Source organism: Plectrocnemia conspersa, unplaced genomic scaffold, assembly GCF_051122295.1.
Source record: "Plectrocnemia conspersa isolate PC_06_02 unplaced genomic scaffold, ASM5112229v1 ptg000005l, whole genome shotgun sequence".
Lineage (NCBI taxonomy): Eukaryota > Metazoa > Arthropoda > Insecta > Trichoptera > Polycentropodidae > Plectrocnemia > Plectrocnemia conspersa.
The window spans coordinates 23,533,597-23,560,225 of NW_028277169.1; the positions used below are offsets into that span (position 1 = coordinate 23,533,597).

The 26,629-nt window shown below is 32.3% G+C and overlaps 1 protein-coding gene across 4 annotated transcripts in view; it reads right to left on the minus strand.

Moving 5' to 3' along the window:
* The window catches only part of osp (myosin phosphatase Rho interacting protein outspread), a 312,881-nt gene that overhangs the window by 30,845 nt on the left and 255,407 nt on the right, over positions 1–26,629 (minus strand). For all 4 annotated transcript variants that reach the window (XM_088186721.1, XM_088186720.1, XM_088186723.1 and 1 more), the window contains exons 4-6: positions 11,951–12,139; positions 8,804–8,879; positions 6,022–6,171 (exon numbers count right to left, since the gene is read on the minus strand). In XM_088186721.1, the coding sequence (XP_088042847.1) occupies positions 6,022–6,171; positions 8,804–8,879; positions 11,951–12,139 (415 nt within the window). The remainder of the gene's footprint in view (positions 1–6,021; positions 6,172–8,803; positions 8,880–11,950; positions 12,140–26,629) is intronic.

Below are 26,629 nucleotides of genomic sequence, written 5' to 3' on the forward strand. Positions count from 1 at the left end.
AAGCATAATATTTATCACGTAAGATTAAACAAATCTAGGAATATATTATTTGTGATGATCGGTTGAAAATATAATTATATAATAATCACTCAGATACGGATCCATATAGGATTTGAACCCTTGTCATTTAAATATTAATCACTGACGTATACAACTAATCTATCGTTGCTTATATTTAAAATACATACTATACAATGTATTATTTAAATCAAAGTTAATGTTGACCAAACCCTAACAGCAGTTTAAATATATAATTTATTATATAGATGTGAGTTTTAAGTGCCATATATATTATAGTTTACGCCAGAAAACTGGTAAGATAGCTATTAAAAGTATAACGATAGTAACATATACTAAATTGATCCATATGAAATTTTGAAACATGAAGCTATAAAGTATAGTATAGATGTGAATTTTATGTACCATGTATATTATAGTTTACGCCAGAAAACTGGCAATATAGCTATTAAAAGTTTAAAGATAGTAAGAAACCCCTGAATTGATTGGTATGAAATTTTGAAACATGAAGCTGTGCCAATTTGTCCGAAAGGAGCAAAACATTGCCTAAAGAAGAATCGCAAGTTTCGAAACGAGATCTCATCACCCACCTTTTTTGGAAACGTTCACCTCACGATTCTAACCGTCCCATTGAGTGCCATTGACGTTTGACTCTGAATAAAAACATCTGCTCCTAACCACTGACGTCATAATTACACACCAAAGTGTGCCGTCTAATCAAAAAGCAATTTTGACAATTGCAATCGTACAACAGTTAAAAAAACTTGATCTACAAAACGCGGATTACAGTTAGTCGTTAATTAAAGAGCAGAAGAAACCGACGAAAAAGAAGACCACTTACGAAGTGTCTAAAAACAAACATTGATGAAATCATATCTCATTGTAATGTTATGTATAAAAGAATACGTACAAATACTCCAAATCCGTGAAATAGCAAAGTTCAAAGCGAACGTGAAACGATAACGTAGACAGATAACGTTTTCAATGAAACAAATATAATACAAAAAAATATAAATTGTAAGCATACTTTAACATGTAATATTAATATATGAACATTATCGTGACTATAAAATCATGTTCCATTGGGTCAAAGGTGATTATTGATTTAATTTTATAAACGTATAAGACACAAAGCAATCGTTTAATATAGCATTTCAAGGCGAATCTATCAATAAGTATTTTTTTATTGCGTGAAATATAATAGGTGTAATTTATTGGGGGTACCGGAAAGAAATGCATTTATGATTTGGATATAAATAATATACATCATTGGAATCAATAAAAGTTTTTCATATAACATGATCGATTCACATTGTTCATAAAAAATAAGCTAACGCTGTTCTTAAGAGTTAGACAACACACAGAGTGTTACAACTGTTATTTTTTGTCGCACATTTGTTATTAAACGAACGGTAAAATTGATGTACGATATAAAAAATGAATCTCGAATCAAAGATGACCTAATAACCCAATGTTAGATGCGCAAATCAATAGTTAGATAACTGTCGTCCGTGGTTAAGACATGAATAAGCACTAAGTGCAATAAAAGCATTTCATATTTTATGGATTCTATATCCGTTAATAATAATCAATATTCCTTAAAAGTAGTTATAATTGATATATATTAATATCAGTGCTTATGGTATTTACAAATTATCATAGGCCAGGGTTTAAACAATCAGTCATGAATTTTATCTTTATTACATACATTGTAATTTTATCAAAATAAGACACGCACAATTAAGATAATTGAATTCTCAGTTCCTCGTTGCGACGAAATTAATCGTGAAGGATAAAAAGTTCTCATTAAACTAATTGCGTATCTGAGCAAACATTAAACTATATATATTAATAGTCGCATAAAAACCATAAACAAAGGCTAAGGTCAGTGCACATGTCCGCCGAACTAGTGCATTAAAACAGGTATGACGTATAAAATTACGAAGTTGCCAAATTTTACTGATTTAGAATCACCAATACAAAAATATAGCATAACAAGATCTTTATGAGACAATAGCAAAAAGTCTGGTTCCACTCCAAATCAGCGATATTGGACGTTGCACTTTTAGAATACTGCCGTACTAAATCTCTTATTTAATATAACTCTTTCAGACACTGAGAGGAATTTCCCTTCCGATCCAAACTCGCACAAAGCGTAAAATCGATCAAAACGAGCATTAAAAGCCCGAGAAAGCAAATATTAATAAGGTCTAGTTAAGCAGTCACTCGGATACCAAGAGTTCAATTCTTTATTTGACTTAGAAAAAATTTGTTTGCAAATTATTGTTGACTTTATTGCTTTTTGAATGTTTAAAAAATATTACACATGAAAGAAAATATTCAAGGAATGTAAATTAGAAGCAGTAAATTAAGATATTCGATCTAAATATTCAGATCAGAATATCTAAGGATGAAGCAAAGACATAACGAAAAATCAACAACAGCATCAGTTGAATTATAAAAAATTAACGTTTTTATAGTTTGTATTGTCGGTAATTTGACAACTAGATATAATGCAGTAAAATAAATAAATAATACATTAAGTTTCAGTGCTTATTCCTAAAAGAAAATCTAGAAAACACAGTATTTTTTTAAATATATCATTTCAGTAAAATCATATCGGAATACGTTTTCACCAGTAGGTATATATTTTTACCAGTGAAAATACAAATTATTTGGCAAGTGATGGTAAAATTATATGATTTCAACTTTTCTTTATGTAGTAATATCTATATTTGCATACTTATCATTATTTATTTATATCCGGTGTACAAATGTTATAGCGAATGTGTTTTTTGGTAAAGTTATATTTTCACTGGTTAAGTCCAAATACATTTTCACCAGTAGATATATATTTATACTAGCGAAAATATAATTTAATTGATAGACGTTAATATACTGCTCTAAAATGGCTATGAAACTAATTTGACAGTTGGAAAAAGAGCATTTGCTGTTCAAACTCAAACCGAACCAAATGAAAGTTCTAAAACTAATTATAGTTTTAGAACTTTTATTGACATTCACAATTGGATAGCATACTCAAAATTCAAGGTATCAGAATTTTAAGAGCCGTACAACTTGGACCGCTAAGTTCGTACAAACTTAAACCAAGAGGAGGCTGATCAAACTTCAGATCATGGAATATTGTAATGCCTGCACTACACTCTCTGGAAGTTGTCCGAACAAAAGTTACAACTGAAGTCGGCCGAGACCTACGACTTTGATTAAGCGACCACACTGTCGCAAATTTCATATGCCGTCCGGACGGCGGTCATGAATGATGTCCGGATGGCGGCTTCTGTCACGTACAGTCGGCATATTTGCGCGCGTTCGAAAAATGTGTCAAATAATTGCAATTTTTAAATTGTCATATTATTAAAATTACGCTAATAATAATTATAAAAGTTTGTTTGGGCACTCACCAATACAATATCAGTGAAAACTTTTCGGTCGTAAGTATTCAATTTACGCAAAATCTTTGTCGGCTTTTGCAGAATGCCATAAGGCATAAAAATGATACTTCAGAATACGAACACCACATCTGTGACTATCCTAGAATTTGTCGCCATCGATTCTAAATAATAATTCGATATAGTGTGACATTTATATAAACCGATCTAGGAAAATACATAAGGATATTTGAAAAGAATTTTTTAACAAAATCAAGTACCACTAATTATTTTATTTTATATGAAAAAAATATAATAACGATATCTGTTAGAAGAATATACTATCAAAAATATAATTAATTCTTTTTGGTGCCCTAAAATATTCAAAGATGTTCGTAAGAGTCTTTTGAAGTCCCCGATAAGCATGTGGTATTATAACTTGACCACGATGGCCAACTTCCAGAGAGTGTAGTGCAGGCATAAAAGCCGCCGCTTCCCTCTTCGCATCTCCTGGTCCAGTCCGACGTCCGGAATCCAGAGTTAAACATACTTTGAAGACGCTTTGAACCCACAGAAAACTAACAAATGCAAACTGTACGCGACGACCTCAATTGTTGCACAAAAATATATGGTATTTGCGATCATGTGTCACCTTTCTTTATCTATGGCCAAATTAATGACAAAGAGAAACATGTAGCGTGAAAATTGAAAATGGAAGGTTAAAAAGCGTAGTCTTTCCAGTAGTATTTAAAAAATGCATGCAATCTTAAGATTAGGTAAGGTTGAAGTTATTAGCAGTTATTTTATATGTTTCTAAGCTATATGAATGATTTTTGTGGAACAAGATAAGACTAAAAATAATTATATTAGTGCTGTAGTGCATTGTACCTAGTTAATAGAATACATTTTGAAATATATCTAAATTTCTACGATTTATCGCACACCCCTTGATCTTGCGATCTCGAGTCTTGCGCGAGAGGATTACACGAGTCGTTTTGTCGATCGTACAGCATAGATAAATCGCCTCTCATTGTCGCCGGACCAGCTGGGATGCTGTTCGATTATTCATGCATCTCATTACGCGTTTAATTCACACGGCGACTTATCGCCAGCTTTGATCTGCGAGCTGCATTTAAATGCAAATCGATAGCATTGATTGATCTATCAAGCGATAATTTGCCTCGGCGGACGACACGTGGAAAACACCCGAGACAGGAAAAGCTGATTGGAAAACATAAATTTTCCGCAGACCTCATATGGTTATGGTGCGACGTTAATGATGTGTTGAGCGACAATGTAATGAAGAATATAAATTAATCGAAACATGATTATTATATTATTATAATTAAATTTGATTGAAAAAGATTTTGATGATATGAATATATCCAACTAAATATTTATCTGATTTTTTATATAGTGCTATTTGGAGCGATTATTTGTTGAATGTAAAAACAATAAATTTTATAGATATATAAATATATTAGATTAGCTATAACTAATTTTATTTGTATTGCGGAATTAAGAAACTTATTGAACGCTCATACGTGATCATGTCGATATAAAAATAGCTAAATTATAGATTTCACAAAACACGATGCAAAGTTGCACAAACGATGCTTTGCGATAAAACGCTCACAATGGCTAATCGCCCTCATATTGTTGCAAGATTTTCAATTAGCATTAAGAAAATGATAATCATCGTATTACGGGTGTAGAATTATCGTTTGTTTGCTTTGTGAATTAGTCACGGTTTGCCTGTCGAAATATTTTCATGCATCTTTAGAAATACAATAAGCTGGATGTTTATATGCAGAAGTAGAAAAGTTGAAGATTTGTATACATTGAAATAGATATACGAATAATTATTAATATACCTAAAAGTACTTTATATAAATATAATATTCATTAATGTATTTAAAATTTTGTATACACATAAAAGTGTCACTTATTAAAAATCACAGCAATTTTTTGACATAAAATTAAGATAACTCTATTTATATGGTAGCAAAAAAATGTGTTTCTCACTTAACTGGTGGTTTTCTTTGTTATGCAAAATCTAATAGAGAAAATTACTTTTAATTTTTATTATAAAATTCAATGTTTTATTGCCGTTTATATAAATAAAATGTTTTAAATGATTCACAAAAGCACTGAAATATGTAAAACGGATACAGCTCGTTTCCTCTAAAATCTACATTTAGAAACAATACAAAACGGATGTTCATCTGCGGCCGTGAGGTTAAAAAATGGTAACCAACATCCTACATGTCACAGTTTTATGATAAACGAGTGTGAACGATACACTAATTCATCTTTTGTTCGATTCTGTAAGGTCAAGAGCGCCACACAATCAAGAAGTTACTAGCTCAACTTCCGTCACATGGGACTGGTTATTCTAACTAAGAATCTAGAAATCATTTCACGTCTGTTTGATTGACTCGGTGTATAGCGAGAAGAATCTTTAATTGATAGTCATGCCAAGAACAACAAGAAAAAAATTGCGTAAAATTTTTAGACATCGACCCGTCAAGATAGTAGTTAATTAGAGTGAATTATACATCCTGTCTGATTTGCTCTCGTTGTACGAAACGGAATAAATTAGTGATTCTCTCACCTTTGGCGTCCGGAGTAGCCACTGGCTGAGTCGGTGTTATCGGAGGTTGAGCTGGTGGCGTTGAATCTGGAAGTTGAGGCCTGGCAGGAGTGCTCCAACCTCCAGCGTGGCAGCTATTGTGGCGAGGTCTTGAGGCACTTCCTCCTCCGTCTATACAATAATAATAAACATGATTAAAAGAAGAGGTAATATAATATTTATATGATACGCTTACTAATATAATTTAATGATTGAGAAAAGCTATTATATTTAGAAACGTAGACAAGCCTTGCCATTGTATATAAAGTAATAAAAGTAGTAATATAAAATGGAAAGCGAGCATTTAATACTTGGACTTTAACCTTAATTTTATTAAATACATTTCGGATCTTTGCTCTAAAGAGCCTAAACATATGTAAACAAATATTTTACAATACACATCTTTAAAAATCATAAGTAAAAAAATAAACGATTTAAAAATATTGTTATTTTCCCGTCACAAAACTAACGTCTTAACTATCGTAGACTAAGATAAAAACAAGCTAAAATTTAAATATAAGCCAGAGCACATATGGCTTTAAAAGCAGAAGCACACATTTTAATCTTTACTTAATAAATCATAGTTTAAGCTTCAATCCTTTTCTCCTTTCTAGTTTTATTCTAGTTTTTTCCATCAATTATTTACTAAAGGGTTAAAAAACTATTACAATGTTTTTTTTATTTGAATGTATTTTTAATATTTAATAAATATTCTATAAAAAAAATATAGAATAAAAATCAGTGAGCAGTTGAGCTAAATTTGTATGTAAATCTTAACTTTAGAACACTTCGCTGCGATGTTTTTTTAAAAGTACAAATTTTCACTATAACCGGGATTTCCCTTAACTCTCAAATTTGCTTACACGTGACTACTCTTCTGTCATCTGACAAGCGCTCGCTGCGCGCAGTTCGGTGCAATTAAATAAACAGTGAAATATGTTATAACCACAGCATTTTTCTTAAAGTGTTAATGAAAGATGATTAAAAGTGATGTAGCACTTGGAATTATAGACAATATAATCTAAACTATAAATTATGAGTGTGCCAGTAAGTGTTTGGTTATATGAATATTACGTTTATTCTATCAAAATTACTATTGACTTTCTAGGATCAAATATTAAAAGACAAACAGCAGTGATTTAGATTAAAGGTATACATACCAAAGTTAATTAAACATATTACAATGGTAATAATAATGAAAAATCCCATATTAGTGTAAACAAAAAGTTACATTTTACCCACTATATAGTATCGTTTACAGTTAATTTTCAGAAGCAATGATATATCTAATAACATTTACGTATGGCAAACAATTAAAATATGACATATTGGGACAATTTTGAAGCAGATGAAGAGATGCCAATCTACGTGTTTAATCGTTGTCGTTTAAATTTATTTTATGGCTTATATTAGTAGTAATAATGTGTTTAATGTTTAACTCTCGATAGGGGTCTTATTGTTTTTAATTATTTTTCAGAAGCAATGATGGAAGAATTTGATGACCTATATGGCTACAACGTAGAATTGGTATATATAAACAAAGAGTGAATCTTCTCATGTTGAAGTCACTGTCAGCAAGTATTATCTTTTTATAAAGAACATACTACATAAGTTTGATGTAACTGAATATTTTGAATTCGGCTATTCCGAAAGAGGAATGATGGCACAGAACAAAAATAGATTAAAAACCATGACGTATACATATTTTGTCATATCTGAATAAAAAATAAGCCACTCTTAGATATTTTGACTATCTATTATTCCAGGTATGCAATCACATATTTATAATCATTGTAAAATATCGTCTATTAGATAACATCCAAGAAACAACACATATGTATATTGCAAGTCATCGCTCGATCTAGGTGAATTTTTTTGCTGCAATAATGGTTTTAATTTATTTTGTTGTAACCAAACTTCTTTAGCTAAACAACCAACTGCATCACAAATATTGTCACGCGATCGTCGTGAAAGATAGTATCCCCAAATATCAATAGATAAAAAAATACGTTTTATTAGCATTTATATGACATTAACCTCAATCTTCATACGTAGTAAGTATATATTATATGTTCACGTTTAAAACGTACCTGGTTTAGTCAAATCTAACGTATATGTGCATTAAATCGGAAGCAATGATAATATTTATGTATTATAAAAGGAAAAACTCACTTTTCGGCCTCGGAGCCCGTCGACGGGAATTTAAAATTTGAAGATTTCATTACGAATATTGTTTTATGATTGTTTATCTAGTTTAATCAATGTATTCTTCTAATCCTCAACACATTATGTATATATTTAATTTTCATAGTTATAACACATCTAGTTAATTTGCAATCCGATTATTTATATTCAGTCAAATCAAACAAAGCACATAACGAATTAATGAAAATTATGTTTATAAATAATAATTATTTAAAACTGTTGCCACGTTAATATCGGCCATCTTGTTTTATATTTGAATGCTTATTTTTCATTGGTCGACAACAAAAGAATACATTAGCGGAGGCTCAAAAATCATCGTATCAACTCTATTTTTATTTTTATTAATTATAATTAAATATATTTCCTTTGTTTACGTGTATTATTATATATATAGTTCATATAGCGATACGATTTACAGAGTAGAAAACTAAGCATAGAATATTTCATTTTTAAATATGTACGTCCGGAAGCGGCTTAGAACAATTATTATTTTTTGACTAAATCACTTGATTGTTTTAGATGTCATGAAAAATTTCGAGTTAATTTTTAAGATACTCACTTCTGATCGCTGTGCCGTTCTGCATCAAACTGTTGGGCTGTCCTCCTGGGAAGGTCGCGTTACGCTTATGACGTCCCTAGAACAAAAAAGACAAAGGATCAGGATATTGTTACCGGTGTCAATTGGCATCATCCAAAGCATGACGGCAAAACAAACTGGTACACAAACAAACCGCCGGCGGGTGCATCGCAGATAGCAAAGCAAAGTAGATAGAGATAGGTACGCCGAGTTAAACTTGACCCACCTGCTGCATTGACCAAGCTGACCTTATTGTGTTAGACTTTCATCGCGATACATTCCTAAATGAAAACAATAGAGACCATATGCAATATTATTTATGGTCAACGGGAATTGGGTCGACGAAAACTATAAGCGGACCTTTCGTCGTGGGGTCAGATGCATTAACATCCATTAATATTGAGGTCTGCACAATGCAAACGGTAATAGAGACATTTTGAATTACATTAATTTTAAATCTTCTATCCAGCATTTTAGTATACTTAACTATAAACATACTCACCAATTTATTCTACACTTTATACTAAATGTATATGTGGGTTCTTTTAAAGCTTTCCTTCATTTTTGTTCATTCCATTTATAAATCATTAGAAGCAAAAATATATTATGTAGTGTAATGAGACAGAAGTGTTCCTTGTAGTAGGTAAAGTCGTGGCGTCGGCTACACTGTACATCCACCAACACGTGCAAACGTCGAACGGGCAATCGTCCACCTGGTTGCACGTCGTGATTCATCCCGTCGCCTTCTCATATTTCACATCATCGGCGCGCGACAGAACAATGTGCAAATGAACACACCGATGATTAATGCCCAGCCATACAAAGCCACACTCTCTACACTACACCGACACAAATAACGAACGCCCCGAAGGACGCTTTTATTGTTCTCTATCTCGAATGCAAATTATATGGCTTAAATAATGGCTTGGAATAGTTTTTCAAACATACATAAAATTTTATAGTATACAAGTTTGGGAAACGCTGGCTCAGAAATACAAAGCCATAGATTGATGGTTCGTTGATTGTAATTTTCAGCTTCGTATATGGTAATGCTTTATAACGGCGCATTGGAAATGTCTCTAAAAGCTCTGGCTTATCAATCGGCAAATCAATATGTAATACACAATGAATAACGAAAGTCATAGAAAGCTATCGATGACTTTTTTTTGAAATGCCGTTAAATGACCGACGCTTAGCACTTTGAACTCTTATAAAATACAGAAAGATACTTACTATATGAATAAACACGTATTTGGGCAGAGACTTAAAAAATTATAAGTATTATATATATATTTATAAAGCCCAGAACTTTTCATTAAATTAAACATATATACTTATGTATATACTATGAAGCACCTACTATTGCTTTTGCCTTAAAAAATTGACATAATAAAAAAGTATTGAAAGCAGATATTTAAATAAAAATATACAATTTATATTCACTTGATATAATTATAAGTTTTAACTCTTGATCAATCAGCGTACATCAAAAAATTAAAGCAGAGCACTTTTAAAAGCTCTCATTAAAATGAGCATAAGAAATAATTTTATTTACGCATTAAGAGCGAAATAAATCAACCCATCATCTTGAAGATCCGCCAATGACTCTTTTCTTACTATCCAGTGCAGACCGTGCGATACAATAGACGGATAAAAGTAGCATCACATTAGCTAACCTCAAACTTATTATCATATAACAAAAAACATTATTTTGTGATCCAAAACAACAAGTAAAGTTGCCAGATCTCACACTTCACCGTTCCAAACCTGTTAAAATAATAGGTTGTCTACCTGCAACATGTTAACCAATGCATCCAATTACATCTCTAAATCGGCATAAATGACGGTGACAGAAAAAAAGTGGGCGAGCACTAAGGCCCCCTCCAAGACTGTTTGTGTAAAAACGAATATACAGCGCCTAAATCAGCTCCTGTAGAAATCATCAAGACGTTTAACTTGAGCGTCGTAAAAAAAATGAAAATTTATGTTTAAAAAGAGCTAGAAAAAATATTCAGTATTTTGCAAAATATATGCTTATAAATATTACTATATGTAATTTATCGTTTTGATTATTTTTGCAAGCATTATATAATACTTTTATTTGTTATAGTACATTTTATAATTTTTATGTAATTCATCATTTTGCTGTAGTTCCTATTTTGACGCTTAATAATTTTAATAATAAAATGTAATACCATAAAACAGTCATATAAATAAATTACTACAACAAATAAAAACTATAGATATTGTATTTGTTACATTTAAATTAAAGTAGGGTTAATTAATTTTGCCTGCTTTTAATGGGTAATTTAATTAAAAAGTCGATAGTTTTATTAAATGTTAAATTACATAGATAAATGGTTAGTTGTTATATTAAATGGCTGTTAAATTTTAAGGGCTAGTTATATTTACTGATAATATTATAAAATTGCTCATGAAAAAATGATTGAGAGCTATTTTTATATAAAAATTGTATTGTGAATTTAAGTTTTAAGAAATAAAAATAAATTTGGCGTTGTACCAATGGCGGATAATAGTCGTAATCGCTTTACTGAGAGTTTTTCAAAAGTTAATGATCAAAGGATCAGCTTTTAATAGCTTTCATTAAAAGTAGAGTTTAAAGGTGGAGTTAGATCCTAATGCAATTGGTTATTATTTAGCTTTGTCTACTATTCGTACAAGCTTCTTCGTAGGACTATTATAAAATATGTGACATTCGGTCACATAAAGAATTTAAAGCAACCAAATCTCAAAAACGAATCTCCCATCATTCACTCCATCACCAATCGAATCATCGACGACTACAACGTCGACACTCACATATATTTTGTACAATAAACTTACCAGCGTTTAACTGACTATACATAAAAAGTCACACCACTCGCCTAATAATCTAAACTTTTAGTTATAAGAAACATATTTATTTATTTAAAGTTAAAACAACCGCTTTTAGACAAGATATAGGGAAAATCATATTACAATTTTATATGTAAACTAAGAGACTTTAATTTGTAGCAAATATATTGTCAATAAATATCTGAGTAACTATTTTAATTTATTAATTTTTTTTCTAGTAATGCAAATAATTGAAGTTAGAAACAATAGTAAAAAAATATCATAATATCATACCTTGCTTCTAGGAAACACGGAAAGTACATCACTCCACCATCGCGCCTCCTCCCTACAGTTTCCCTTGACGAACGTCACTCTATCAGGATCAGTGATGGCCAAACTGTGAGAATGACCGGTCACTTCATCGGCTTCTTGGACCTCCAGAACATTGGTCATATCGATGCATGCTTGAGGTACGGTATCAGGCTGCAATAAAAAATAAATCATGTTATTATTTATGATAAAAAAATAAATAAAATTAATTATAATCCACAAAATCGATAAAAGGTCGCTCGCGTCTGATAAGTATCTACAATTGCGTTTCGAGTCTAAGTAAAAAAAAGCTTAAGGTCAAACACACCACAAAAGTTTTCACTCTCACGCACGCAGCTCGACATTTGAAATTTGGGATTTGCATCTAGCCGAGACAATGGCGCACGTTTGACCCCCTAATTATTATCTCATTCATAATTGTCGTGATGCAACGGACCTCATTGTGTTTCCAATATGAGATGGATGATGCAAGTCAATTTTTCAACTTCACTTTTGCGGGTCAACGAGACACCGACCTCTGAGTAAGAATTTAGATTTTTCAAACACCTGCTGAAGATCACTCATAATATAGCGCTTTGTACTTGTAACGCATATCGTGCTCATAGTCGCAATATAAATTAAAGACGAAAACAAAATCGTTTAGTTCTAATATGATGTTTTACTGCTGTACACATATTTATATGCATGTGCGTGCCGCATGGTGTCGTCGTGCAGCGAAGATATATATTAAAATAATTTAAAGTTTTAGACTATTGATATTAATTATTAGTTTTAGCGCAGTTTTTTATAAATATATAGTATTTATTTATCAAAACCATATTACACAACATTTCTATTGTTTATATAACAATTTTGCATATGCACATCTCGGCGGTCACGCGTAACACAACACCTGACCTGTGACTTAACCAAAGTCATGACACGAAGCCGCCCCCTAATGGCGGCTTCGCACGCGATAGCGGCTTTTGATTCATCACATCATCGTCAAGAGCCAGTGCCGTGACTTCTTGCACTCCTCCGTTACATAATGGCTCCTCTTCCTAGTCGGTCTCTAGATCGTACGTGCCCCGAGCCCAAATGTCAGAGGGGGACGGTTCGCACGATAAATCCAATAATTGGACACACGACACTGAGTTTTGATGGATCACCAATACTGGGTTTGGCAGAAATTTTCATTAAACAAGATCGGTAGATTAAGGCGATCTGGCTAACTCTTACTTTTTTCGGTCGTGGAGTGTGTTATTAGCGACCGGTGAAAGTTGAGGCCTATTAACCAATTTGGTGTGTCTGTTATATTTTTTACGTGCTTCGTGAATATAATACGATAATTACTACGTGTCGGTTGAGTAGTGTTTAATATGTTTATTAAAAATTGTGAAAAATTACTAGTAATTTGACTTTTAAAAAACGTTATTTTGCTGTATTTTGCCACTTTACATGTAATACCATAAACCAGTCATGTAAATAAATTAAAACAACAAATAAAACATTGTAGATACTAAGATAAAAATGAAAAAATCATCGTATAGTTTTACATATGAAGTTAAAAATGATAAAAATAATTATGGAAAAACGGCCTGTACTTTTTAGGTAAGTAATTTAGTCTGTAATTGCAAATTAACAATCAATAATTTAATGTAAAAATCGATAGTTTTAGTAAATGTTAAATTTCATGAATAAATAGTCAGTTGTTATAATAAATAGCTATTCAATATTATATTTAATAATAACATTATAAAATTGCTCAAAAAAAAAAGGATTGTATAGCTTATACAAAAATTTTATATAGCCGAATTAGGCGTTAAATAGGCCGAAGGGTTAAAAACATATTGTGAATTTTAATTACATTAAATATGCTAGAAGTAACTATAGAAGATAAAAGCTTTTGATAAAATGATTATACTTTGAATAACAGTATTTTAAAAACTAAATATCCAAATACCAATCAATGATTTAAGGGCAAAATTAAATTGTTATATATTATTGGCTTACAACCATTAATATTTTATTTCGAATACTTATTTTTATACAGCTTTATATTTGTTCTGATTATTTATGGTCATACCCGTTATAAAAGTTGTTATAACCAACAGAGGTTTGGCTCAAGCCGAACGGGAAACTTCCGCTCGGTCGTCATTATACCACTGGCTTCCGTACTGCGTAGACGCGGTGATGAACATACGTATAATGTAATGTAGAAGTAAAATACAACTAGTAAAGTCAGATTTATCTCGGCCAAATCTTTCCATGCTAAGAACGCATGAGTAAGAAAGAAAAATGACGATTTATTTTCGAGGGAAGAAGTTAACCTATAATATTGGGTTACACAATGTTTTCTACAATTATTTTTTCAACATAAGTAAATTTGAGCGATATAATCTTGTGAAGCTATCATTTTCTTTTTTAAGGATTGACGCAACCTAGAACGCTAGCAATTGTTTAATTGCTTGAAAGTCTTACAACAAAGATTTTAGTTACGCATGATTCTTCCAAATAGGTCAAAGATTCGGGAAGAGTAGGATCGGTGATCTTCTCCCCTTTTTCCAAACGTATATAAAATCACTTAAGCATATACTTGGCATCTCATGAGACTTACACCCTGAACTTTAATTCAGTGGAGCTCACGCTGAATTATCACAAGCGAACCTTAAAATTCTACGGTATTAAAATAAATTACAGGTGATTTTATCTCACATTACTTTTGGGCACTTTTATCTTAACAGACTAACCTGACAATCACTTCTAATCGCTCTGAATCACGTGCACGTCCAACAGTGTCATATTTCAAGTGCATAATGACACGCGGGTCATCGCGGGTCGTTCGTTGTCATTACGTGTTCTATATGAGCGTCGTGAAAGTTGTTGCGTCGTAACCCCGGGGAACCGACCACCGAGGCCTTCCAACCCGAGAACCTTCGTCCGACAACCGCTAATTACAGACTCTCATCTCCGCGGCCCACGGCGTGAGAGCGCGAATAATTTAAAGTGCTTTCACTTTCCTTTGAACGCGGCCGACCGCTAATATTTCGGATTGGTTAGCCCGAAAACGCGTCCGAGCACGTTAAAGGCGGGGTCCACTTTAATCATATGATGGGCAGCACTATAGATCATCTAGTATTTTTGGCAACGCATAAAAGTCGTTGAATCTCATTTACAAAACAAGCGCTCCATTGTTTTAATGCAGAGAGCATAGAGGCACTATTTACGTACAAGGACCGCCCACCACCAAGTTGAGAATAAATTCAAATATGACGCGGTGTACGACAAGGATGAGCCTTATCACCTTTACTATTTAACATGTACTACGAATAAATATTTCAAGAAGCTGTAGATAAACCAATAAATACTATTATATGTGTGGATGATATAGTAATACTTAGATACTTCAGCGACCTCCAAACATTGGTAAAAAGTTAACGTGGCAAATACCACGCATGGTCTGAAGATGAATTAATAATTGCAACAAAAATATAACTTCCAACACCAAACGTAGTTATCAACAATTAGCACAATTAAGATACATATGTGAATGAGAAATTGGACTCGATTGAAGAAGTAAGAGTTTGAGAATAAAATTGCAACCGTGACATAAGACTTGCGCGTGACTCATAATATACGGAGTGAAGATATGGACTTTAAATTAAGAATGAATTCGATAAGTGAAACCTTTGAGATGTGAATCTATTCAAAATTTCCTGGATGGATAGGTTAATAAATATTGAAGTCCTCCGACGTATGGCAAAAGAACGAGAAGTGCTGCAGAACATCGATACAAGAAAGCTTCAATATCTGGGCCATAATATGAGAGGACCAAAATATAAAATTAATCATTCGTTTGGGTGTAATTTCATTGAAATATTACGTTCAGCAGTAATCGCCAATATGATTCGGGAGACGTTACAAGAATAAATCACACACAACTTTGTGTAGTGAATAGTATATAAAATAGTTATACGCCTATATGATATTTCCAAATTATAATAGAGATTCTTTAAATGAATAAAATTGTTAATATATTTATCAAAATTTAATTAAAAAATGGTAATCCACGCGATTGAATCTTTTTCGAGTTATTTTGGGAACGATTTTAATTAAAAAAGAAACCGGCCTATCTCTCATCCGATCGGAAGGATGACACAATGGACACACGGGCGTAAATTTATTATAAACGAGTGGAAACGAAAGGTTCCGAGTCGAATCGTCGTCGTAAGGAATTAATCATCGGCGGACCGCCAAAGGAGAATATTCCGGTTCCCCGTGCCACCTGTTGTGCAACACTGTCCTGTCAATATTTCCAAGAGAGAACAAGATTTCGCGACCGCCGGCTTTTACTTTCGGGCTTTTCGGGCAATTAACGCCGACAGATTGCCCTTTTATCTTTGACCACGCGAACACATAAATTCTTGCGATTTCGGACGTTCAATTGAAAGATGCAATCTTATGTTTTGGGCAGGTGGTCCTTGTGAAAGGATATGTATGTAGTACAGTTGAATGTTGTTAATTCGGAAAAAGTACAAATTTAAAATCTGGCATTAAAATACTGACTAAGTTCTTCCCTTTATCAGAACTTAAAATAATTGACAGTCTTTTAGAATAATTATCGATAGAATAATCTTGTATAAAATAAATGGCAAAAAAGATTAAAAAAATAAATCCTTGGAGTATTTATGAGTTTTCATGGAAATGATTTCATATTTTTTTTTACCAAGTGCGAGTACAGGATGAAAATAAAGTAATACCGTCTGACAGATGGTAAAATAACATAGAGCAATGCTTATTAGGGAGTTGTCCAATATTCAAGGAATTAGGTAAATTAGGTGGTACACAAAAAGTTACGTTCTTATTGTGTATATTCCCTATCAGCAGCTCTAATATGTACACCATAACAACAAAATCATATTCCAGTACACCACGTAGGAATTCTGTAGAAAGTAAAGATGGAAAATATTGTATTTAATTTCCTTCATGTACGGGTATCTAGTTTATTTTTGACTTGTTATATTAATAGTGAGTCAGTTGCATTATTCGCTAATGAGACTAAATACTTATGCTCAATCGTATAGTCACGTGCACTAGATGATTATACAAGACATCACAAGATAAATCCCAAACATCTTATGTTTTATATATGTCCTCTTAAAATAGAAGACACAAATCAGTTCCCACTTCTCTACAATAAAGCGACTTGTTATCGATTTAGTAATTTAATTTAAATGTTCTTTTTATTTTAGAATAGGTCATGGAATGACATTTTTAATGCTTAATTACGACCACAAACATAGCTTTTTTTATTCAAATTAAGTTTTTTTTACAATATTTACGGAATCTATTTTAAGGAATAGCTTAGTCATAGGCGAGATGTAAAATTTTGGAATTACAAATAATTTTATTATTGACATATCAAGTTGAAGAAAAAATGCGTTGCTGTGTTTAAAAAAAAACACCGTATGAGACCACTTAAATCGTCTTGAGAGTAGACAATGCGCGTAGCCGTTTTCAATCTGCCTTATCGGCCAACAGCAACTTATATTCGTAGAAATTCGCCACCCTTCTCTGATTAATCGTCTCACAGAAAAGTATGAATAAATAAATACTAGGACCCTGGCACTCAGCCATAACTTCACTTAGTTAGTCTGAGGACTTATTCTTCACCACATTGACACAGACTTAGACATCCATATCGGAGTTAAAGGCACCCAAATTTTAGCTTTGACCGCAACGCAAAAAGGCCATTCAATTTCGGACCAACAAAGATCGTAGAAACTGCCGTTTCTCTTCCTTCATCTACTAGTCCAGCTCGACGCTTGGAATCCAGAGCAACCTACTACGCCTACTGCCTTATATATGCCTAAAATATGCTTCTAATGCTTCACAACTGTCAAATTGAGTTTCAATTCAATTTGACAGTTACATATACCTATTTACCAGTAGATATATATATATATATATATATATATATATATATATATATATATATATATATATATATATATATATATATATACACACATATATATATATATATATATATATATATGTATATATATATATATATATATATATATATATATATATATATATATGTATATATATATATATATATATATATATATATATATATATATATATATATATATATATATATATATATATATATATTGCTACTATTGCTACTAATATTGCTACTAAATCGTGTCGGCGCCGTCGCAGTGTGAACGCTCGGTAACGAGCGTTCCCACTGCGACTTTAAAAAAATAATTTTGGACATAATAAGAAAAGTATATATTAAAAGTTGAATCGACTAAATTAAGGAAATGAATTTTAAATACATATATTAAATCCTTATATTAGTTTAGTATATAAGCATAATCAGAGCTTTTCAAACCTTATATGGATTTTTAGCATATAAAAACCAATACGTGATCGATTTGTAATATTATTAACTCAGCGGTTGGTCTTACGTTAGTCACGCCGTAATATTTTTTTAATTATGTATGTGTACATAATACGAAAATATATGCACATATGGTTCAAATCAAAATTATTACACGTTCGATACAGTTATCAGCCTGTTATATGACTCATTTAAATTGCGCATAAAAAATTGTATTTTCGACGTATATATATATTGCTCATACCATTCAAATTTTAGACGTTAAAATTTGGGTGACACAGCTAGTAAACAATAAGCGGGTTTAATCTTAAGATAAGAGCCATTGAAATAGTTTTGTAAATGCTATTATTATTGTTCCTATGTGTTTATACTGATTTACGGCGGTCCATTAGAGCTATCGATTCGGCGATCAGAGTTGAAATAATTATAATCAATCGAGTCGTGATAACACAATAAAGCGGCGTAAAGCGCGGCTCACACGTTCGATTTTTACGACACACGAGGAAAAAAGTAATAATTAAAATTTTACGATTTAATTGCCCAATCAGCGTGTCGTAAACGCGGGTTCGATTTAGCGCCGCATAAACAACTATCGAGGATTGCTAATAAAAAAGTACATATCATTTTTAGGCTTCACATTGCAAAGATTGGAGTTATAATATGATTTAGCAGCAATATAATAATTTAAATAAAAATACAATTAGCGTAACCATAAGTGTTTAATGCAATATATTAAAGTGCGTTATAGCGGGTTTTGAAGCACAACGATTCGGACAACAATGTTTTATTTAAATTTCTCAACATTTCGATGGACCAATTTTAAAATCCCTAACCAATTACCTTGAGATTCGCATCGAATGCATTTTTTTGGTCGCAGCCGCAACGAATTTCCGACTGAATAAGTGCACGCGCCGAGAATGCGGCCCGATGCATTTTTTGCGGCCCGCGGGCCGGTTTTTGACTCGGAACGGAACTTTGGTTCCGGTCGGTTGATGAAAGCGCACGCGATCGTTGAACTTTTTGGCACATTGTGTATACACATTATTATGACCGGTCGGTATTGTTCGACCGGCAGCGAAAGTATCGTTTTGTTCCACTCGTTGTTTCAATGTAAATTTTTCCCACAACACTTACGAAATATGCAATAGAAAAACGTCACTTCAATACAGTATTTCATTCATCCCTTAAAATAATACAAAAGCAAATCAATACAAATTTATTGCTAAGTAAAATATTATGGATTTAACCGACTTAAATTATTCATATAATTAAAATTGTTTCAAGCGTGTGTGGGTTGTTTTATGTCAATCTGCATTCAACACTATAAAGATCGATCCGATTTAGAATTCAACGAAAAGTGCGGTACGTGGGAGTTCAATCTGTCTAATTGTGTCTAATTGAGTTTAATTGCGACTAATGAGTTTAATGTTTGCGAACAGTCGCCAAATTGGCAAAGTTTAACGATAATTTTATACATTTATTCAATATATTGCTATAATAAACGATTAGCTCTAATGTTATGATTAGAATTGATCCATATCAACTTAATGTTCAATATAAATTGCAAGCAATGATATTATACATATACTATATTTAATTATTAACATTTATCTTAGAATATTTATAATAGGGAATAAATTATAAGTAGAGTTAGCAAATACTCATTATTTGCAACTATTAGAATAGTAAACGATAATATATTAGAATATATTCATAAAGTTATGGAGAATCGAAAAATATAGTTTAAGTAATTAATACAAGTTATAAAAGTAATCCGAACATTATTTTTACCTAAAAGAAAATAGAGCATTAAGTATTTAAAACTTAAAATCAGTTAATAATAATCAGTACAATAATATCGTTTAGTTCCATATATAATAATAATCAAGTAATAAAAATAATTATTTTTGCTGCTGAAAATATGATTATTTGGAAATTTTAACCAGAAATTGTAACATACATAAATAATTACGTCAGACAGACTTCAAATTGAACATTATTGGTATGGAGATATAAGATAAATACTGTACCAAAAAGTCTACAAAAATTGTTTTTTTTTTATAATTACTTTGTTTGTCGACTATTTGTTATAAATAACATAAAGAAAAAGGCACAATTCACGTAAATAAGAATAGAACTTATATTTTTGGAAAAACATACTCATCATGTATTAATGATAAGTATATCGAACGTATATCCGTATCGAGTGCTTTAGAGCTAATAGTAGGGGTGTAAACCTAAACTTGCCATCTCTTTCCCAATCATGAATAATGATGAAATGGATAGCTCTCGAACTGACTGTGGTAACGCAAATAGAGTATAGTTCTTAATTTAAATGTTATTTTACAATTAATCTATAAAATAGCATCAATATGAATTAATAATCTCATCTAAATTAATTATTTATAATAAATGTATATTTTTAGTGATATATGATTTGATACAATTATTGTTAATAAATATTAATATTTTATTTATAATATATTAGTAAGCATTTGAATGCGCCAGAACAATAAACATGCATAATTGTATCATCAATATTTTTTTATAAATTCTTTAAGTTTCAATAAACATTCTTTAAATTTAATTTCTGTTTCTTAGCATATAAATAATACTAATAATATCATTTTCCCTTAGCACATTACAGCCCACGGACGCACATATGTGTCATTTTTAATTTGAATAACATTATTTTTATACATATATAATATTATCTTGTGGGGCTGTTTATACATGGCCAAAACTTGGCGTTACTCTGGTAAAACTAGCGTGACGGTGGCGGAAGGCAGTAAACTATTTTGATGGGCCTCGATGGAAAGAGAACGGCCGGTGTTGCCTTACCGTTCATTCGTAAAAAAATAAATAACATGTAAACTAAACTATATTCCAATAAAATACTACTGCAGCAGCTCAATTGTGCAAAACAGCTGTGTCTAATTGCCAACCGACACCATCTTGAGATTAGGAAAATCATTAATCCCGATTCTTTCAGACATAATAGAAGTTAATTAATGTGGGATTCAAACCTACGTCTCTTATTGTAAGAACATATTAGCAAAAATAATTATCTAAATATTTAAGCATATGTATGGACTTACACGGTTAAAAAAAACATTTTTTTTAAATGCTACTACACGTGTAGGGCGTGATTTAAATATCGAAAATCTTTGTATTATAGTATGGCATGTGGCGCGGTACGCTGTGGAGTGCGTATTCCGTGACGTGGCGCATGCCGCAGCGGCGGACTCATATATTAAACCAGTCTTATGTCTAAAATGATATGTTTTTATTTCCTCATAAAAGCGATTAAACCATAAAACTTAATTATTCACACTAACCTCGGCCGCGTTAATCGTCATTGAAAAAAAATCGCAGCATCCGAGTGAAGATTATATTCGCGACTAATTAATACTCGTCTCCTTTCAGGGCTTTCTGGTTATTAAATTAAAATTTTAATCGAAGCCAGCGCGCCCTTATCTGCATATTTGCATACAATCGGCCGGTCATGCTTGGCGTCCATGTTAATTATTTAATTTAGCGCATCCTGAGACGCAACGCATGATGCCTATCTCCAGTTGCCCGTGAGATAAGTGATTGTCTTTGAGATAAACGCTAAAAGCTTCGTTTGACGCGTGACCGGAGCGAAAGGGTTAACCCTCTGAGGTTAAACGCGTGGCTCTTTCGAGTCATACCATTTTTTCAACGATAGAAATACTTTCACAGGATATGTCTTTTTTGTTTTTCATATAGCTAAAGTAGAGCGACGAAAGTTGATTTCTGTAACAAATCGATATCGATACATATAAAAAATACACGCAGCGCATATTTAATGGCGATATTTTCTCCGGATATACAAGAAAACCGATGGATTGAATCGATTTCAATTTATCGGCAATTTCGTGGCGGAGCAAACGTGCCGCAATTTCCTATTCGAGGCGTTATAAAAGAGCCACGTTGGACAATCAATTTACATTATTTTGTGTCCGATATTGATGTTTTCTGATAGATGTAAAATATTAAAAAAAAAGTATATACAAGACATTACCATAATACAAATAATTGTAGTTTTTTAATATAAACTTAGAGTTTTTGTTCTTTTCAATTCTTTGGATTAAATAACCCTTCTTAATGTTCTATAATATATCAAACAATGAAAATGAGTTTCTGTCAACTTTTACGATAGCAACAAGAGTCGTAAACTATTAACTTTGTACATTTATGTACTTTATAAACCATAAATTAAGGCAATAACTTGGGTAAGGCACTTATTTTAAACTATCAGTTTTAAATCAATATTGTAATTTTATGGTACTATATTAGATTATACAATGTAAAAATTGTAAAATGATACTATTTATAAGATACCTGTTAATTTATTACTTTAATATAAATAGTTAATTATTTAGTTATTTTATAGTTTATTCATTTTTATGGTCTAATGCCTGAACTACACTCTTTGGAAGTTGGCCAAGGTTGGCCAAGGACGGAGAATATATGGGTTACTTCGGTCAAGTTCGGTTCTGTCCGCTCTAAAATCTCTCGAAAGTTGTCCGAGGTTACCGAGAACGGAAGGTAAAGTGGGGGTAATTCAGTCGACTTGGACAGCTTCGAGCGCTTCTAAACATTGTCGGCATATTTTCTGAGTCAAAAGGACAGAAGTCGGAGCTGCTCTTTCGAGCGCCAGCGGTGAGATACTTCCCCTTTAGTTCTCTCGCGTGTTTTAACTGACGAGAGTGAGAGAGATAATGATATGGTGTAATGATTTTTCGCAAACTGAGATAGAACGAGTAACTCGGTTCCAATTCAGTATGCGTATAACTTATACCTGAAATACATCAGTATATCGGTTAATTTTAAACAACTGTAGTTTAGTTCAGTTTCTAAGCTATGATTTCGGCCCCTCAAGGATAACGCGCCCCGGGAATTTACTTTATTTAATTTAATATTAACTCCTAATATAGTTCCAAATTGATTCCTTTCATACTAAAATATGCTACTACTACTTTATACTGAAAGTCTTGACTAGAGTTGTTACTATATGAGTTTAATAAGGAAGTGATTTAGGTATTGCATTATGCACCGGATGTATTGATAGTAGCGTATACATATTTTTACTACATCCCTGATATATCAAATGTAATCGAATCGCATTCGCTTTTCCTTATTTTTTTATATTTATTATTATTATAGGGAATTGTCGGTTATGTAACACATCACTAATGACTTCCTCCGGAGAAATCTCACTTGCGCTGCGGCAAATTGGAGTCATATTACGTCTCCGGCTAATATTTTTTCTCATTAGTGATACGTGGATATGAGATGCGTGATTCTTATACTCCGGACGCGAAAACCAGTGCTGGCGCGTGACTTTGTCATTAACATAATACTTTCGAACTACCCTATAAATAAGTATAGGCCATATCGGGAAGGTTGGCGTGTTTTCCATTCTCTGCAACTTCCGGATAATATTTTAGATATAGAAAAGTACCATAGAAGTTGTATTGATGGTTCAATTACTACTACTTAAAGACACATTTCAAATTTCCCAAACTAATTGGCCAAAGAATATTTTTTTCAGTCAATTCCATAAATCCACAGTAAAACTAATGCTGCTAAATAATTTGTTTCAATCAAAATTGTGCAATGTAATGCGATTAGTTTTGATTTTGAATACATAACATGCGATTAAGCCAACTAAACTAAATCAAACATTCAAAGCAGATTCAATTTTCCATTCGCCTTTGCCAAAATAATACAGTTTCACTTCCGCTGGTTACCTAAAATGGCTTCGCGGTCATAGTCTTGGCCACCCCTGGTCTATGGCCTCCCACCCGCTCTCTAGATTAGGTTGTTGCGGATCCAGCTCGGTTATTTATCGTTCTCATATTTCTCTCGGTGCATGGTAATCTCGTGTTACCCACCTGCAAGAGAGCCGAGAACATTAGACGGGGCTCTCGGAGGGCGTGTATCGATTTGCCGATACACGGGGCCGATTATCAATTTGTCCGGCTGACCCTGGTGTGCTATGACGACCAGGGCCGCAATCGACACAGATTGGATCCATTACTGTATAAGGAATAACAAATTAGAATATGTAAATTGTGTGGAGCCGTTAACGGCTTGCCGCCGAGATTCCTTGGATAATAATAATTATTATCAAGTATGCTTATTGTATTTTTTGCTCCCCAAAATCGTTAATCTTTCTTTCTCAAAATGTGCTATATTTCTTCTATGTTTCAGAAACTATATTGTTTGAGGACTTCTCAAACTTACTGAAACAAAATACTCACTGTGAGCATCTTCATACTTGAATAACGGAAAAAAACGATCGGAACATATGGATGGGGATGACAGCTAAATTAGTGTTTTGTGCAGCCAAGGACCAGAAGGGGTACTTGAAACTAATCAATTACGCGGTCACCAAAGTCTGGAATCAGACATGACACTAAAAGAGAAATAAGAAACCCGTGAAATATATTATTCTCACATACAGTATACACTTATGGAAATGTTAAAGAAAAATGACATTTTGTTTATGGCGCTTTTAACGCGTAATATTTAACACGTTTTTTTTCTCATGGTCAATGCGTCAATTTCAATGAGAGATTTGAACCAATCAATACTTGACCCCACTGAAATTTTTATGAATATGGAAGAGCTTAGTGACAAAATTAAAGATACATCGAATTAAACATATTCTTAAATATTCGACGAAATCAAACTCGATTGCTCAGATTCATTATAAAACGGCACGAGAGAAGCTAATATTAATAAAATAAGTTGCCAATCATAATACAGCATTTTGTCGCTGAGATTTAGGAAATCATTTTTTAACTTATGAATGAAAATAATATGAGGAATAGAAGAACATGTTATAAAATATAAATTCTTAAAATTAACGTTAATTTACAATGACCAAAATGATCATCCATCAACATGAAAACAAGACAGTAACTTAAAGGAATAGGACCACACAATAGCCCTCGTTACGACCAGAAAAATCACATAAATAAAGTGTTCTTTCTGAAAATATTCTCCGTCAATAGTTCTTTGTTGCGAAACGGTCACAGATATAATAAATCACCGAATCCACAAGATTCTCGTTGCAGTATATGATTTTGGACAATGCCCATCAAGCAAATGTCGCTTTCTAAAGGCGTATACGTATTTCGCTATTCTAAGAAACGAGTGCATCTATCGGCTGGATGATCGCTGCATGATTGTGATCGGTCAGCAAGCTTTTCAGCCCTAGACTCCGATGAGTCACAAACAGCCACTCGAAGACCAGCATATGCTTGTCGCTCGCGGATAACACACTGACCTAAGCGCTCACATCCCGAGAGAAACTCCTCCATACGAGCGCCACCGTAGCAGATAGGGATCATCCTCCTCCATACTGTCGCTGCCACGCTCCCTACAAGACCTTTGAGAATCTCCCACAGATATCATCCCTGCGCCAGCTTCTCCACCATCGCTCGGAGAAAACATTTCGCCATTTATCGTCTGTTGATTTTGTAATATAATCTAATAAAACTCTAGATTCCACCTTGTATCTCAATAGCTAAGAAGTCACTCTAGGTTAGGGTTCTCAAACTTTAAAAATTAAATTTTTAAACAGTCAGATTTTTACATTAATGATGAACAGATGTTTTTTATGCTTTTTCTTATCATCATTCATATAATTATTTTAATTCAATAATTTATTAATTAATGATCCTAATCTATAAGATAAACGGTAGCAGAGGAGTTCGTGAATAAATTTAAGCTATTTTTAGAAGATGTGAAATAAGCTGGTACAGAAAATATTAATTTCACCTAAATGTTAATTTTATATATTTGTTGGATAATTCGGTTAGACTTAAGCTTATTAATATTATATAGTAATATTTTACCCCAAGTTTTGAAAATAAATTCATATAAAATATATTTTTTTTAATTTATTAAGAAACTGTACTAAGGTTATATTATAAGAAAATAAATAATACATAATCTATTTTGCACTATCTTAAATTCATTGAATAAAAATCTTTTCTTGTTCAATAATTTATCACATTGATATTAGAACACACTTGATATCTGATTATGTCTGAAGGATTTACTGTTCCGTTTGGATAATGCTATGTATTTTTGTTGAAAGCTAAGTATGCAAGTAATTTATTGCGCTATGACCGAATTTGAATATTCAATTAGCATCAGAAGCATAGTTCGATGGATGATTTATGAAGTGTAGCTATGTCGGACGTAATAAA